This window comes from Tursiops truncatus, chromosome 1 (assembly GCF_011762595.2).
Source record: "Tursiops truncatus isolate mTurTru1 chromosome 1, mTurTru1.mat.Y, whole genome shotgun sequence".
In the NCBI taxonomy this organism is placed as follows: Eukaryota; Metazoa; Chordata; class Mammalia; order Artiodactyla; family Delphinidae; genus Tursiops; species Tursiops truncatus.
The window spans coordinates 3,697,750-3,716,312 of NC_047034.1; the positions used below are offsets into that span (position 1 = coordinate 3,697,750).

At 37.2% G+C, this 18,563-nt stretch overlaps 1 protein-coding gene across 5 annotated transcripts in view; it reads right to left on the minus strand.

Moving 5' to 3' along the window:
• PTPRC (protein tyrosine phosphatase receptor type C) overlaps nucleotides 1-18,563 on the minus strand; it is a 123,652-nt gene that overhangs the window by 29,769 nt on the left and 75,320 nt on the right. For all 5 annotated transcript variants that reach the window (XM_033848726.2, XM_033848691.2, XM_033848752.2 and 2 more), the window contains 4 exons: nucleotides 15,677-15,796; nucleotides 10,973-11,131; nucleotides 9,592-9,806; nucleotides 4,653-4,713 (listed from right to left, as the gene is read on the minus strand). In XM_033848726.2, coding sequence (XP_033704617.1) covers nucleotides 4,653-4,713; nucleotides 9,592-9,806; nucleotides 10,973-11,131; nucleotides 15,677-15,796 — 555 coding nt within the window. The remainder of the gene's footprint in view (nucleotides 1-4,652; nucleotides 4,714-9,591; nucleotides 9,807-10,972; nucleotides 11,132-15,676; nucleotides 15,797-18,563) is intronic.

The following is an 18,563-nucleotide window of genomic DNA, read 5'->3' on the forward strand; positions in this document are numbered from 1 at the left end:
CTGGAATGACCTCAGAAGCACTTTTTCTGCATATTCTCCAGATAAAAACTCATTCTGGCCAACACCTAGATTTCAGCTTTGAGCGGAAGACCTGGTCACATGGAGCCGGAATTGTGACCTACGGAATTGTGAGCTAATGAACGGGTGTGGTGTAAAGCCACTGAGCATGCAGTAATTTGTTGGACAGCAAGAGAAAACTAATACAAAGCATTACCTCCCTGTGATTTTTGCCTGGAGACAGTCCGTATAGTTCAGCGTGGCTGAAGCCACAGCCTCCTCCCCTCCCTTGCTTCCTTCCTTCCTGCCTGTGGCTGACACTGACTGACTCTTAAGCACACCTCTTTTCTCTTCCTTCCAGCTTTCCTTGCTGTTAAGTGTGTCCAGGTAACTGAGATAAGGGTAGAAGGCATATAAGCCTCTTCTGGGTCTGGTGTTTACCCCCCTTCTGGAGAGACACTTCACCTCGTCTCTTCTCCAAACTGCTGGCTGGATGCTGGTTGTCCTCACAAATTCAGAAGCCATGTGTGGGAGAGGTCAGCCCCTGTGTCAGCCTGGAGTTTTGAATGGTGTGTGGAGCAGAACCCCACCCTCTACATGCCCACAAACATCCCCAATTGGTGTGGAGTAAGAAATAAATGTCTGTTGTGTTACTTCACTGGGATTTGGGGGCTTAACTGTTATAGCATCCATCGTTGCCTTAACTGATTGGTACCCCTCTTCATCCCATACTGACTGAGCAAATGCTACGTGTCCTAAAACTGTGACGGTCTCTGGGGATATGACAGAAAATAGGCATAAAAAGGTACCAGTTCTGAGGGAATTTTCCTTACCTTTGGGGGAAAAGAAAGGCTAGACAGGTAAATAAAATAATTATATATTTTCCTTATATTTAAAGGAAAAAAATAGAGTGGTAAGAAGGTAAGGGGAACCTATTTTCTGTATGGTCCGTGGAAGACTTCCTGAGCATGAGACATTTCTCCTACAACCAGAAAGATGGAGTGACTCAGCCAGGCCAACGGCTGCCCAAACAGCGTGTCTCATGCTCCAGATGTCTCTAACTGGAGATTCATAAAAACAGGAACATAGAAAATTAATTTCAGATGGAGATTGTCAGATGTCAGAGCTGAGTCTGCATCCTGGCTCTGGCATTTCTTTGACTCTTAACATGGGGCAAAATGATTAAATTGTCCGAGTTTAAATTTTCTCATCTATAAAATGGGAATGATTTGATCTTCTTGAGAAAGGTGTTGTGAGGATGCCTATATACGTGTCATGTGTGTGTCTATATCTATATTTATGTCTATATGTATGTATATCTATCAAGTGAGAAAGAGAAGGCCAGCAGCATATACAAGAATTTTGCAAAAAACACACCAAATGGTGTTGAGTGAGCATTGCAATCCATGGCAATTAATTAGGGCTGTTGGTTCTATAGAAACATGACATAGCATCAGATGTGCCTCCATAAACGTATTAATAATAGAACAACCAAGGCTTCAGATACGTCCCGTGGCCTAAGACTTGCTCTTCTCTCTTCTCTCTAGGAGCCCCTGTAACACTGACCGAGGGGAAGATCCATGATGGCAGACAGGATGGGAGACGGGGAGCCAGAGGTTGAGAGATTTCGACAAGTTTTGGAAGGTAGGAAGCAAAGGAGAGGAAGCCACAACCAGAGAAGCATGTGATGACGAGGGACACACACCTTCCCAAGAACACCTGGGCCTCAAGCTCCCAGGCACCATGGACAGTGGAAACCAATCAAAAGACCAAAATGGCACAATTGAGGGTCTATTTATAGAAAACCCAGGCATCTCTTGAAAGACACACCAGGGAGGAGGAGACACAAGCCTACTCTTTGGAAAAATTGAATGGAAGAGGTAGGAGTCTAGAGGTAAAATCAGGCTCCAAGTAGAGAAGGGAGGAGGCCCAGCACGGAAGTGAAGCAGGAGAAGCAAGTGTCTGCATGTGGAATGGTTGGACACTGGCCCTGTGCCCTCCCCTGAGGGAACCATCCCGCACCCTCCACTCTACCGCAAGGACTAGTTGTGGACTCATTTCTGGAGATTATGAATGATGCCGGAGAAAATAAATCAGTAACAACACAGAGAATCTCCTCAGTCAATACGGCCCCTTAAGGACCACAGAACTTCTAATCACCTTCTCCCCTGTGTCACTGTAACTCTGGTCAGACTGCCCATGAGAACGGAACTCTCAAAGAAACCCTCAACACAAAAGGCAGATGCCAAAATAATACATCGACTAATGATTCCAAAATGTGACTAAGATGAGCTCCAAAAAGACTGCAAAAAGAAAGTGGAACAAAGAAAACTTCCCAGAGATACAAGTCTCCAGGTCACGAAAGCCAATAGCATCCAGGAAAATAAGTGAAAAAGACCCATGTCAGACCAAGAATAAAGAGGAAAGCCTAAACGTTCTAGAGAGAAAATAAAATGAGGGAACATACGAAAAGAATGAGAAGCAGGATGGCATTAGAAAGTAATACTGGATGTAGGGGAACAAAACTGAAATACTTTAAATTCTATAGTTTTAAACTTAAAATCTATGCCAGAGCAAAATATTGATTGTGTTAGAATAGAATATAGATATTTTCGTGCCTGCAGAAATTAGAATATTTTCTTCTTACACTAGAAGATATAAACCAGTAAAAACAACAACAACAACAAAACCCATGAGATTCAAATACAGCAATTTTAAAATGGGAAACTGATAAAGGAAAATTTTATGATGGTAGCCTCAGAGAGTTCCACAAGAAAAGGACCCCAGGAATTCAATTGGGAATGTTGTCAAAATGCAGATGATGGAATGTGATACCAGAGAAACTCAGTAATACATTTCTAGCAGCTGTGCTTTTGCAATTCGAAACCCAAGCCCTCCCCTGGAGTAGATGTCAGTATTAAAATGTGAAGACATTATTTATCTCTTATGAAAATGCTGTTGTTAGCAAAGAGTTAATACTTTTTCTGCTTTATGGGCAAAAAGGAGCATAGGATAACCCTCTAGCTCCACTGAAGGAGAAATCTGATGAAGATGGAATAGTAGCTGTGTCACCAGGCAACATTGCTAATGTAAACACAATCCCTGATTTCCAAACGGCATCTGGACAGGAGGGTTATGTATGAATGATGGTATCCTGGTGGGAAGCCCTGGCCTTGATTTCCCTGAATGCACTAACCCCGGCACATCTTGTTACTGGGTGCATCCCTGTTGGCACATCTGGTAGCTATAACTGTGGCACTATTATAAGAGATACATGGGGCTTCTAAGCCAGGGTCGCTCCCACACATATGGCCTCAGTCTTATAGCTCAGTTGCCTCTAGAGGGTCAAAGAGTTCATAGTCCCCGGACTGCAGTGGGCAATGCTAGCAGGATTTTCTTGGCCAGACCCCCTTGCTGGCTGTGTTTCCCACTCTGTGTTTCTCTGAGGGAAATGGTGCCAGGCCTGGCTTATTAAGATAGGAGTATGAAATGTCCAGTGGAGTCTACGACCCCAAGAATAAATGCTGCCACTATAAATTATTTACATAATCAGAAAAACTCAATGAAGCTGTTGTTATAGTAAGGGCTTATAAAAGAAAAGTATATGGAAATAAAGTCAAAGATACTTGGCTGAATTTGTTTGGCATTTCACATTAGGAGCTTTTATTTTATAAATCTGAGCAGAAAGAACTAAAATTTTGTATGGGACTTAGTAAAGCAGTTTGGAAAATAAGCTGTTTTTATATCTTCCCTCTTTGGAAAGACTTGGGAAAATGAAGCATTAATGATTGTGCACGTGCAGGTAGTTGACAAAGACGGAGAAGTGACAAGGTGACATCAGAAACAGCCTGTGTTTCGTAACACTGCACCGGGAGCTTTGAATTGAATTGAATTGAATTGAATTTAGAAAGCTAACAAGTAGAGAAAACTTAAAGCAGTGTGCTAAGTCTTCTTCCTCCGCAGGCTCAGATCAATAAGCAACATTAAAACTCTAGAAAGAGCAGCAGACAATATCCCTTTTATATATGGAGGAAACTATAGAATTGAAAACAGAAATGGTGAAAAGTGGTCATTTTGGAGAGCAGAACAACCGGTGAGGGAAGGTGACACATGGCTTTCTTCATTTCAGTGATTTTTTTCTAGAGTGACCTTTGTTTTGATTAAAATATTTTAAAATATTAGTGACAAAACATTAAAAAGCCATACTGTTATTAGGGAATGTGTATCCTAGCTCAGTGGGGTAAATCAGCACAGATTTGTATGTAACGCCTGCTTCTGCTAAGCAAATGCTTGAGGGACAGAATAAAAAAAGGTGACAATTTCTAACATATACACAAAACAAACATGCTTGTTACTAACATGAAGAAATGCCATAAGCATAATCATAATATTAGTCTGTGCAGGTAAATACTTTATGAATTATTTTATGAGCTCTTTTAATAATTTAATATTTTAATTTGAATTTAAGATATTATATTTTAATATGGTGTTCACCTGTACATCTGTTTGCACACACAACTTAAAATATAATGTTTTTTGGAAAATATATAATATAAACATTTAATAATTAAACATGAGTAGGAATGTAAAATAATAAAGCTAAGTGCTACTATATATTTAATATAAATATAATAAATAGCTAAGTGATGACTTACAAGATGTTGATTGTGAAACAATTATTGGATCACCAGCATATTTCCCATTGTGATAAAAAACCTGAATTTCAGTAATAAAAGAGAAAATAGTTTTCTAGTGTAAATTTATGAATCACAATATAACACATACATATTTGTCATACATTGTTGTTTATTTTCATAAAAAATATACTGGTTAACTTTAATTTAAAGTTGAAACGTCAAGATTATGTCAATACTTTATTATCAAAATGTTTTAAAGAACATATTTACCAGTGAAAAAGATATAAAGAAATCTTAGCCCATTTAGCAATAATAATAATACTAATAGTTATAATCAGCAAGAATAAGTGAAAATGAAGGAATAAAATCCAACACATCAAAATGTTCATCATTTAAAGTTGATTCCCTATTAATAGGCTAACATCTTCATATTTCTTTCAAAAGGAAATTCTGCTGTATACTCTTTAGAAGAGTTATACATAAAACGTACAAAAAAGTTTTTAAGGCTAAGTGGAAACAATATAATGTAAGAATCACAGTATTTATATTCAAGTGATATTTAGTTCAGAAGGGTTAAAATGATCAAGATTGATGATACAGGGTAAACTCTACAGTGTAGACATAAGTAGTTCAAAATATTGAACACAATAAAGCAAAACAATTTAGATATACAAGGAAACAGCATGGAGCAGGAAAGCATTAAGAATCTTCAGCAAAAAAACAGCTGAAGCAAAAATAGATCTAAAGAGTATTAATAGAAGAGATTAATAATAAATCTGAAAAATATATATCTAAGCTTTTACCCCATGGAGGGTATATAATATCCTCAGTACTCACAGAGTATTCATAAATATTTATCACACACTGAGCTGTAAAAATTACTGTAGATTCCAAAGGGCAGAAATTGTAAAGGACAATTATCCTTTTAAACTAATAATTAATTGCAATAAAAAATTCAGGAACCAGAAATGTAGAAAAGTCTCTTTAAAAAAAAAGGTAAATTAAAAATTCTTCCAAATTACAATTATATACTCTTTAGAAATTATCAATAATAAGAACAATCTACTTTAAAAATCCACTCATTAAATCTTATGTCAGTCATTGAGAAATTAGTAATAAGTAATATAGACATGGGATAGAGTCAAAATTTTACCAAAGAACAATCGTAGCTTTATTTATTTATTTATTTTTAATTAATAAAAAGGAAAAGGAGAAAGAAATAAATGGTCAAAAATCACTTTCAATGCCCAAACTACCAGAATATCAAAATAAACCTACAATAAAAGAAAGTAATACATTAATGATTATAAAAACAACTGTATTAATTTATTAACCAGAGATTACAATGATGAATAAATTTAAAATGATTGCTCCCTCATGAAGGTATAAATGTAGCAGTGGATTCTGAAATAAACTTAAAAACAAGTTATGGGAACTTCAGTGAAGAAAACAAGAGGCAGCCTTTTGAAGAGTGAGGAAGAGAAAGGATAACTGAATAATTGTCTCCTAATTTGAATTTTGAGATTGCATTTTAATACGATGTTTACCTATATTTTTCCAGAATAGCTTATCATCATTGACAAATGGGAGAAGAAAATTCTAGCAAGAGAGGAATGTTCAGTAAAGTGCCTAAAAGAGAGTAAAACCTGAGCGTTTGGAGAAAAGAAAAGGAAGCCAGTGTGCCTGGAGCTTCCTGGGTACTGAGGGAGGTGAAGTGAAATGTACGATAATAGGTAATAACAAAGTATTTCTTTTATTCCGACTCTTCTTTGGGAAAATATGTGGCACACCCACTCAAAAAGGGTAACTAGAAAAGAACAGTAATATCGAAAGATAACGTAAATGATTCTCAAAGAATCCCTCTGTGTTAAAGGGACTAAAACACATTTTTCGGTGAACAAATAATTCCTGTATTATTTAAAGTTATAAAACACAGAACAGGCAAATGTCTCCAACCTGTTTTATCAGGTTAGCATAACCTTCATACAAAAATGTGGAAAGAATGATGTGTGTCCCCACCTATGCCAGCGTCGCCTTTACCCACTTATTAAATGACCTCATTTATGAATGCCTATTCATAAAAGCTTAATAAAATATTAAGCTGTTGAGCTCAATAATACTTTAAAGGAATAATACACAATGACAGAGCAGGGTTTTTTTCTTGGAATGTGACACTGGTTCAACATTAGAAAACCTATCACTATAATTCAGCATATACACCAATCACACCATAGCATCACAACCATGGCAGACCCAACATAGTACCATAAAACACATTTGATAAAGCCAAACCTACGTTTCTGGTTAAAAACAAAACAAGAAAGCTTATGTATACCTAAACACTTCTTTAAGTGATAAGAATGTGAAGCAGATTGTCAACATGACATTAAGCAGTCAACTGTGGAAATTCCCATTAAACCAAAAATAAAAGTGAGAGATTTGACTGAATAAAAATAAAAGGGGAAATTGTGTATGAGTTAAAGTGCTATAAAGAAAATTAAAAGGCAAACTATACACTGAAAACAAATTTGCAAGTCATAGGACGAAGAGTTTAATACTATTAATAGCCAAGAAGCATTCCCAAAGAAAACTAGACAAAGGAGCAGGAAGGATGTTACTACAAGACAAATAACAAAACGATATTTCTCCTCAACAGTAAGTAAAGAAAATCTATAAAAAACAAAAAGAGATGCCAGTACAGTATTCCACCCACTAAATATCAAAGGAAAAGGGGATACGCAGTGTTGGTGAGATTCTCCAGAGCAGTTATCTCACACACTGCCATGGGAACGGCAATTTGGTAACTTCCACAGGGAAAAGAAAAAGTATCATAAAAAATCTCAAAATACATGTCAATTCCTTTTGACCCAATACATTCATTTCCGGGAATTTATTCAGACAGAAATGATAAAAGACATATTCAAAGATGTTGTTATTTCCCAGTAAGAGTGTTTGCTGACTGTTGTCAAAACAGGCATAGTTAGTAGAAGGTGATAAAGCCGTAAGATAGAATCTTATGCAAACATGAAAAACTAGTAGCGGAATATTTAACATGGAAAAACGTTCGCGATACAGTGACTTATGAAACATGCGGTTTATCAAACGGTGTGCTCATATTAAGGAATTTGTGAGATCATGGAAAATCTACATCTGTCTCTCCCTCTAGTTCCTGGCACAGAGCTCCCAAAACCCTTGTGTCTCCTAACTGATAAGAGCGCTAGGAACATTTTTGTCTTTGGTCTTTGACCCTGATTCCTGACACAGAGCTGCAGAAAACCTTGTAACTTCCAGGGCGACAGTCTTTTACTCTATTGAGCTGATTCTGGGTGGGTTCCTTGATGGCTCCCACATGAGGGCTGGTCACTGGAAAGACCAAGCCATGATTAGTCTCGGAAGTTTCAGCCCCTCCCCTCCCCCAGTCTCTTGAGAAGGGAGAAGGGCTGAAAATGGAGTTAATGATTTATCATGCCTATGTGATGAAGCCTCCATAAAATCCCAGAAGTACTGGGGTCAGAGAACTTCCAGGCTGGGGAACACACTCACACCTAGAGGGTGATACACTCCCAACTCCACGGGGACAGAGGCTCCTGCACTTGGGACCCTCCCAGACCCCACCCTACGTATCTCTTCATCTGGCTGTTCACCTGTATCCTTTCTCAAAACCTTTAATAAACTGGTAAATGATGTAAGTGTTTGCCTGAGTCCTGTGAGCTGCTTTAGTGAATTAATCAAACCAAAGGACATGGGTCATGGGAACCCCTGATTTGCAGACAAATCGAGCTACAAAGTGGTGGGGACTTCCTACTTGTCATTGTCTTCTGACATAGGGTGGGACCAATCTCGTGGGACTGAGCCCCTCACCTGTGGAATCTGATGCTACCTCTGGGTACATGGTGTCGAAATTGAATGGACACCGAGCTGGTGTCACAGATACTTGCTTGATGCGTTCACACACTTCACACACAAACGTTCACACATTTGGTGACCAGAAGTGTCAGAAGTGAAGTGTTTCAGGTGTCCGATTTTCTTTGGAAATGCTTCCCTGTGTTTCTTATAGTGAAGAACACACAGGAGATAGAATGAACTGAGGTTTTTCCCTACAGCAGGAGGAAAAGACTGAGTTTTCCCATTTTAGAAGTATACACACAGAATATGATCAGTAGACAGCGAGCTTATGGGTGAGCTTTTTAACTCTCTGTGTACACTGCTATTTCCTTACATTTATTTCTGCTATTTTTTAATCTCAATGTACCTGTAAAAAAGTTTGTAATTTAAAAAGTCACATTAGTGGGCTTCCCTGGTGGCGCAGTGAGAAAGAGTCCACCTTCCGGGGACACAGGTTTGAGCCCTGGTCCGGGAAGATCCCACATGCCACGGAGCAGCTAGGCCCGTGCGCCACAACAACTGAGCCCGTGTGCCACAACTACTGAAGCCCACGTGCCCAGAACCCGTGCTCCACAACAAGAGAAGCCACTGCAATGAGAAGCCCGTGCACCACAGTGAAGAGTAGCCGCTGCTTGCCGCAACTAGAGAAAGCCCGTGCACAGCAACGAAGACCCAATGCATCCAAAAATAAAATAAATAAAAAATAAAAATAAAGTATTAAAATTTTTTTAAAAGTCACAGTAGTAAAGATAAATAGCCTAGATGAATAAAAGTTGTGGCAAAGTAATAATCTACTGTGCATGAAATGTTGTGCTTCTTGACACGGGAGCAATAATTTAGCTATAAGTAAATCACGTTAAAGGTCAAAAATAATCCAACAAAATATGTGTTGTAAACAACTGTATTATGTACTAGAGATGAAAAGTTTGGAGTCAAACTTTTACACTTTTAAAGTGTGATTCCGTTAGACCTCAGAGCTTCGTGAGCACTGGTGTTAGTATTATTTAAATACTGCAGAATAATCACTATAATGTATATCAGTAATGTATGATTATGGAAATTGTAATCTTACCCGAAACGTATATTCTGTTGAATATTGAAGACCTTCTACCAAGAATGTACACTTTTGTTGTTGTGATTTTTTTACAGTCGAGTGATTTCCAATACTAACTATCAAATGGTACATCCCTGTCTTGGGGCCATTAAAGTTGTCAGGAGGTTTACAGTTCACATTCATACTATTATCTGTCTTCCTTGAAACACGTAAGTCCTTGACCTTGCTTGGACCTATCAAAATGAAGAAATATTTTATTTTTAATCATTTGGTAAACGCGTATTTAAATGACTGGACAATATATGTGTACAGTATAAACTGTTTTAAGTGCTTATTTGGGTGTTACAGATGGGGAAGTTAGGATAGAACATACATAAAAAGCTATAACAAAACATCTGAAAATAAATTACACATTCATTTGATGAATATTAGCATGTAAGTTGTACTTGAAACTATGAGATTTTTTGCAATTCCCCCAAAGAGAGTCTGTAGAAATAGAAAATAGAGAAGAAAGGAGTGGAGGAGAAGGGAGGGGAAACCCCAAAGGCCTACGAACAGTCCAGGTCCTCCTTTTGGAAATGCTTACATGACCCTGGTGATACCTGGCTGGATTCTTCAGCAGTAATGAATCATCTTTGTTTCTGTGATAGCACAGACTTTCAGGAAAATAACAAAAGCATAACGCTTGAGGACCTGGACTTTTGAAACCAAAACTTAAATGACATTAAGAGCATTTTACATCCGGCCCTGAAGAGGACAATTTTTCTGTGTGAGCCTGGTGCCAGGTAGGGTTTCTGGAGCCATAGCTGTTGCCTTACACAGGGGTATTTCTTCTGCCCTGACCTCATGGAGTTCACATTCACCCCAGAGACAGATCTAGCTTTGGACCTGGAATCTATGGAGCCATCCCACGGGGGGGCAAGAGCCAAATGAATGTAAAATGTGACATAAAATAAAATAGTATGTAGTTCATTGTAATGGAGAAGAAAATGCTGACAAAATATTGTTTCATGAGGTCATGCAAGCAGTGGATGCTTGTGAGTGAGGCGTTCTTGGGTGTCTGATGGCAGTCGATATTTCTAGAGAATAAAGAAAACAATGGATAACGCATTTTTATCTAAGTTGGTTAGATACTTAATTGCCTGAAATCTTATAAATTGTACCTGTTCATATGCCCTCAGGCTTCATTCTTACAATTCTATGATTATACCTGAAGGATACAGAGAAAACCCAGGATGAGAGTTTATAAATTGTTGTGTTTTAAATTATTATAAACCCTAGATGTTAACAAATGTGCCAGGTCAGTGTGTTTCTCGAATGAAGCATTAAGGTGGACATGTTGTTTTAACGGTTTAGACTTTGCTGTTCATAGAAAAAAGCGTTAAAGCTTATAACTTACATTTTGCTTTTGTTTCAACTTCACATTTCTCATCAGTTCCATTACGTTTCACTCTTCCATTGACAGAGGCATGTAATGTTATACTATAGTTTGTAAAAGGTTTCAAATATTCCAAATTAATTGTATTTGTGGTTTTATTCAGAGTGTGGCATCTTTTTTCTTAGGGGAAAAAATGGAAATTTTTAGTAAGTCATCAAAATTTAAGATTAGCACATATTTAATTTAGTGTCTACAGTAAATCATTCCAAGCCGACTCCAAACTAAGTGATTGAGAAATGAAAAATCCTTGGTGCTCAGAAATACATACAATTATCAGCAAATGCATTGAACAACTGTGATTACTATAAACTCAAATATTCAAAAATGATGGTTTCATATAATTAATTTGGTACATAACATATTTAATAAGTTCAAGCATATTGTTTACCTATGATCTCTTTTCTTTCTGAGAAAACACAGCTCATGGTGGATATTATGAAAGTCTTTTTTCCAATACTTTGGCAACCCCTTTTCTGATACTTAACCTCCAAACTTTGAACTTTGGTATGAGCCACTGTTATAGACTTCAGATACAAAATCCATTTGATCACCAGTAACTAAGTATCCTCTGCCCTATTCATCTGAGCACTACAGTAATTCATGGGAGCTGAAACAGTGAAGGACAGCTTCACACTGGCAGTAGAACCTGAGCTGATCACTGAAAGATGAGTGAGGCTGGGTAGGTGTAAGGGAGAAAATAAAATTTTACAAAGGAAAGAAGGAGCATTTTTAGTTTAGGCACGAGCCCGACTAGGATAGCAGACTCTGGCTGGGTGGGAACGTGGGAGGTGGGACCTTGCTTACACAGATGAGTTAGCACTTGTTAAGTTGAAAAATCACTAACCACTAACTATTTTTGAGTAGCCAAATGCCACCAAGAAAGACAGGTTAAAAGAAGGTTAGAGAGGAAGCATGTTACAGTGATAATAATAATAATACCAGTAGTTATAAAAACAATGAACAGAAGATGCTGTGTTCCAAGCATGTCTTGAAGTGGTCTATGTGAATTAATTCACCATCACCACAACCCTATAGGTTGGCACTGTTGATGTCATCTGATTTTACAGATGAGAAAACTAAGCCACAGAGATATTAGCAATCTGTCCATGATCTCACAGGAAAGGAACAACAGAGTCAGGATGAAACCCGGACACTGAGGTCCCAGAGGCCATGCTTTACCCTTCACTGCCGTGCATATTGTCTGGGGTAGAAGAGGGGGACAAGGGTCTGCAATGGGGCCAAGCTTTTTCCTCCTCTTGGACACTTTAATTCTCTGGTCTAGGTGGACATGCCAATGGACTTGCAGAAACAGTGTAAGGGAAGATTTAGCATGTGCTAATTTCTTGTCTCAGTTACTTATCCATGACATGGAGATTACAGTAATATCTCTACCTCACCATGGGATGCTAAACAGTAAGTGAGATAAAGTGTCTGTTCTAGCCTGGTTAAATGTCTATTTTCTCAGAAATCCCTAAATCTGAGTTAGTTGATTTAATACCCGCCAGCTCAGCTACCCTGTCCCCAGTGAGAATTGTCTTTGAGGACAGGAAAGGTGTGAGTTCTAGAGAGGGGCAGGTGGCACCCCCTTATATGCTGTCTGGCTGTCGGGACAAGTATCAGCTTCTAACTCAGCTACAATCCAAATGTCAGGATGTCGTTCTCAAGGTCCATCTGGCTTCCATTCAGTGACCTAATTTTGTATGATTGTAGATGTAATCTCACAACCATTCTGCATCAAAATGAGTTCATTTATGTTGTTCTGTGATGTTTTCATCTTAGCCAGCTTGATAAAATCAAATTGTTGATTTAATTTTGAACAACACATTTTTTTCCAAAAGACATTGCTGTTTGGGGAATCAAAGTGTTCAGTGCTTAGAAAGATGGTTTGGAATGTTCATTTCCAGTTGCCAAGGGTTTCAAGCTTTGGTTGAAAGGTCAACATATTTTACACGAGCCTCTCTGCCTCCATGTGGGATACCTTTCCTCAGGACGCTGAGGTCAGAAGCACTAGTCAAATGGCACAGGTAAAGACTTTATTAGATTTAGTGATGAAATTTAGTTTTCCTTAGGGTGACAGGGATACATCTAGTTTCAAGTCATGCCTGTTGCACTGGAAATGGCTAGATAGATACTGGCTTCATCACTTGTCACCTCTTTGCTTTTTAGCAAATACCTCAGGAAATCCATTAACAACTTCCCAGTTTAAACTGCTCTAAAGTATCTTCTTGAACACCATGCAAAGTAGTATAAACTCGTTGATCTCCAAAGGGTTTTGCACTGCTACCTCCCAAAATAAGAGGTAATTTTTCTCTTATGTTGTTTAAGCAAAAAGGCAATAAACAAAATCATTTCCAATAACAGTGCTGCGATGTGGAAGGGTGCACGCTGGTTTCAATAACTTTTGAGAAATAGTCCTTTGAATGCAACAATGACTCAGGGTCTCTTCCCTATTACTGAGGAAACTTCATTGTCACTTGGCACTTTAAGTTAATACATAATACTACAGATGCACAAGGTGTCTGATGCTCAAACATGAACTTACAGTAGTGAAAAAAGCACAGTCCAAGCTGTTGAATTTGAGCATTGATTTTAAGTTCTGTGATCCTCAGGGAATCGTATGAACTCTGAACATATCCATTTATCTCTCCTCTCAGAGTCATTGTTGAAACATTTAACAAAATCTTAAAAAGCTATAAAAACACCCCACAAGCAGATAAAACTAAATAAATGTCAGTTACATTTTTCTACCTCTTTTAGTCTACAGCTTTCAGAGTCGCTGCGATGATTAAATAAGAAAATAACAAAAGGAATTTAATACCTAATTAAAAGTAATATAAATTGCCATAGGAGTTCACTGACTTTCTTCCCGTGGATTTTTAATAGTGGTTTTATTTGAAATAATGAGAGTAGTTAAAAGAATTGTTCTAACAATGCTATACTCCGATCATCTCTCTTTGACTTAGATAATACAGAAGAGGATCTCATGTCCCGTGCTCCTGATGAACCAGAAGACAAGACAGAGCACGCTCCTCTTCTCAGCAGTGGAGGATGATAGCAACAAGAGACAGAGAACTGGGGATGAGCTGTTTCCAAAGGGCCCTTTGAGCAGAGTCAGTGCATGAGCCACAGTGGAGACTGGGTTCAGTTAGTTACCCACCAACTTTTGGAGAGGACACACAGCCAGATGTTGCCTACCTGCCCCTTCCCTCCCCACCCATTCTGTTCAAGTGTTATATTTGGAGAGTCATAAATTTGGGTAGCACTGAATAAGAAGGAGCTGTACTCATTGCAAAAATCAAACAAAAACTCATCTGACTGCAATAACTAACACATTACGTCCTTCTAAGCCTAATTATTCAAATACAGGTTTTTAAAATAGTATAGAATACAAAGAAGCAATAAATATTGCTCCATAAATTTCCACCATATATTCTGGCATACAAAATACTCCATAGTAGAGAGAGAATATAGAAAGTAAGGAATACAGAAAGAGAGAGTGAGAAGAAATTTCAGAAAAAAGAGAAAACAAAACAATGTGCTCACATAGAAACCAAGCAAAGAAAGTTTGTAGGAGAGGTGTCCAGCGAGGCAGACTGTACTCCTGTAATATGTCAGATTACAGATTGTCTTCCTGTAATTTCCATTTTTCATCTTCCTGTAAGTTCCATTTTTCCTTTCTCATAGACATAACTTTTCGAATTACCATAACCTCAAATACATTGCCTGTATTTCTTCTCCATAGAATTTGAGTCCTCTTATGCTAATTTGAAAACTACATGTGTATTGAACTTTGCTGTAGTAGTTTGATTATTAAGATTCAAACAACAAGCAAAAACAATATGCTATCAAAATATAAAATAACACACTGGAGATATGTGGCTTTCTACTTTTCAAAATTTGAAAATTTATGTCTGGTTCCTATGCACCAAACAAAGAGATGGAATTCTGTGAGATGTCCAACTCAATACTACTTTAAGCTGCAGGTAAAGGATTGACAAGTGGGCTATTCCGTGTGCTGAATCTGTTCTGAGGTGGTCCACAGTCCCCACTGTTTTCTACAAGTATTTTAGATACTTCACATCGTCCAGGAGATGTCTGGTCTCTTAAATAGTGTCTCATTTGGAGGGACTAGGCCAATGGTTGAACTAGTCATAGCACATTTTTTGGGCTGTCTTTATTTCTGCACAAGTTCTGCAGAAGTTAGTTAATGCTAACTAGAACTATGTTCCAAGATTCCACCTGCCATCAAACTCTGTAGCTAAGTGGGCATATGTTCATTTTTGTTCACCCAATTTTTTGTGTGTATTAGCTGGGGCACATTTTGGAAGTTGTTGTTTGTAGTCCAGAATGATGAGTTTTTGGAAGACAGATATGAGTATTATCTTCCAGAGATTTTCTTTCTCTAAGCTTTGGAGTGTAACAGTTAGAACTAAGAAGATCAAGAACGAGAAATGAGTATTGGGGGATACTCTGAGATTTAGTCATTTCAGAGGCTAGGGAGCCTGTAGTGAGTGGAGGTAGTTCTAAAACCAAGGCGTACAGGATGCTCATCACGGTTGTAATGTAGAGAGCTCCGTGGCTCACTAGCTCCATCCATATGTGGAGTGCGCTTTCCAATTTTTGATTTATCTTTCCTGATATGGAATTAAATTCTATAAAAGTTACCTGAAGAATTCCGATAACAAAGAGTGAACGTATGAAAAAAATTTGCCGGTGGTTCCCAGGTAACCCATCCTTTATCTGCACTGAAGTTAGAACAAGTCATATTCTGAGGGATTCCTGGAACTGTTGAAAGAATAAGAATATAAAATGTAAGAAACAAGACATGGAGAAAACGTTCTTCATATTATCAGCATGCATTATTAATAGCCATATTTTGATTAATTATGAATTGATGATGAAAGTAAAAGAAAGATATCTGGTCTTGTTAAATTTGATATGGTCATGTAACAGAGTGTCACTCCAGGGTGACATTGTGGAGCCTAAATGTTCCACTGACTTGACGAGATCTGAAAGCCCCTCTTCCTCTCATTTATATTATTGTCCAGCTATCTTGGGATGTCTAGATTTCCCTATGCTGGAAATCTGTCACTGGTAGGGCTGATAAAATTAACAGTCAGTACTGGAGTAACACTTGTCATCACTTCCAGTAACTAGTCATCAGAACTTGAGGTGAAGAATGTAATAAATGCTTAAATCAAAACTACAAGGTATAATTTATATGAAAACCTGCCCGTTTGGGGTATAGTTGGATGGGTTTTGACAAATATATGCATCGATATAACCACCATCGCAATCAGATATAAAACATTTCTATCCAACCTTGGAAGTTCTTCTGTGCCCCCTCCCAGTCCACCCAGTTCCCTTGCCCACCCCCAAACACCCTCTGTACTGCTTTCTATTACTATAGATTAAATTAATCTTTTCTTTCATTTCATATAGATAAAATCAAACAGTGGGTACATTTTTACGTCCAGCATATTGCACTTAACAGAATGTTCTGGAGATTCATTCATATTCATTCATTCACACTGTATGTGTCAGTAGTTAGTCCTTTTTATTTGTGAGTAGTATTCCATTCTAAGGATAGACCACATTTCACCTATTCATTCAACTGTTGATGGACATCTGGGTTGTTTCCAGGCTTTTGGCTACTATGAGTGAATCTACTATGGATATTTGTGCAGAAGCCTTTCTGTGGAAAGGACATGTCCTTTCTTCTTTGGTAAATACCTGGAGTGAAAGTGCTGAGTTATTACTTTGCCTTCTCACCAATAGTATTGTCAGTCTTTTTCATTTTAGCCATTTTAGTTGGTGTGTGATGGCATCAACATCTGTTTGTTGTTTTAAGTTGCATTTCCCAGTTGACTAATGATATTGGGAAAATTTTTATGTGCTTATTGACCATTTGTGTATCTTTTCCTGTGAAGCATATGATCAAAATTCTTGTCCATTTTTAATTGGGTTACTTGATGTCTTATTTTGTATTTGGAAGAATTCTCTATATATTCTCCCAAAACTCTCTGTTGAAAAAATTAATTGTGGATATTTTTTCACAATGTATGAATTGTGAAAAATTTTATTTCCTTAGTGACTTTATTCAAAGAGCAAGAATGTTTAATTTTTATGAAGTTTGATTTCTAAATGTTTTTCTTTTATGATTCTTGCTTTTTGTGTCCATCTAAGGAACCATTGCTTAAGCTAAACTAGCAAAGATTTTTCTAATGTCTTTGTCTAGACATTTTATAGTTTTAGATTTAGTGTTTAGCTCTGTAATCCATTTTGAGTTAATCTTTGTGTTTGTTGAGAGATAAAGGCTGATGTATTTATTTTTTCTATAGGGATAACTAAAAAAAAAATCTAATAATGAAATAAATATCCAAATAAATAAATAACCAAAAAAAAATCCTTCCCTCCACTGAATTGCCTTTGCACTTTTATAAACAATAAAATATTTTTTTTCCTGGGATTTCTACTTTGTCACAGTGATTTATAAAGACTGTACTAATTTTAGTATTTGTATCCAAAAAGCATTAAATTTTTGCTAGTTACATGAAGACATAGTATTTCTGTAGGTTCATTTATTTTCTAATGGCTTTGAGTTGTTTGGGGGGCTACTGGAGACATGGATTTAGGAAGCTGCCTTACTCTCAGCTAGCTATCCCTTCCACATGAAATTCAGAATCACTTTAGTATGTTCTGTCAAAAGTCCTGTAATATTATAATTAATAAACAACTTCAGCAATGAGACAGATTTCAGGATCAATACAGAAAAGCCCATTGTATGTCCACACACTGACAATGAACAATCTGAAAATGGAATTAAGAAAACACCACCATTATAAGCAGGAATAAATTTAAACCTAGGAGTGAATTTAACAAAAGAACTATAAGACTTGCACACTGAGAACTACAAAACATTCTCCGAGAAAATTAAAGAATACCTAAATTAATGGAAAGACACTCCATATTCATGGACCAGAAAACTAACATTGTTAGGATGGCAACACTTCAAATAGATCTACAGATTTAACTCAACCTCTGTCAGAATCCTGGCTGGCTTCTTTGTAGAAATTGACAAGTTGATCTCAAAATTCATATGGAATTTCAAGGGACCTCAAATATCCCAAACAATCTTGAAGAAGAACAAAGTTGAAGGACTCACACTTTCTGATTTCAAAACTTACACAAAGCAACACTAACCAACAGTGTGGTACTGGCATTAGATGTATAGATTAATGGAATGCAAGAGTCCAGAAATAAGCCCATCATTATTGTTAATTAATTTTGACAAGGATGTAAAGAACATTCAATGAGAAAAGAATAGTTTTTTCACTAAATTGTGCTAGGACATCAAAATAATGAAATTGGACCCTTACCTCAAATCATAAATGAATATTAACTCAAGTGGATTAATAGAGCTAAATTTTAGACTTAAAACTAAAATATTCTTAGAAGAAAACATAGGGATAACTCTGCATAACCTTGGATTTGGCAATGAAATTTTAGTTGTGACATCAAAAACATGAGTAACAAAGGTAAAATTTAATAA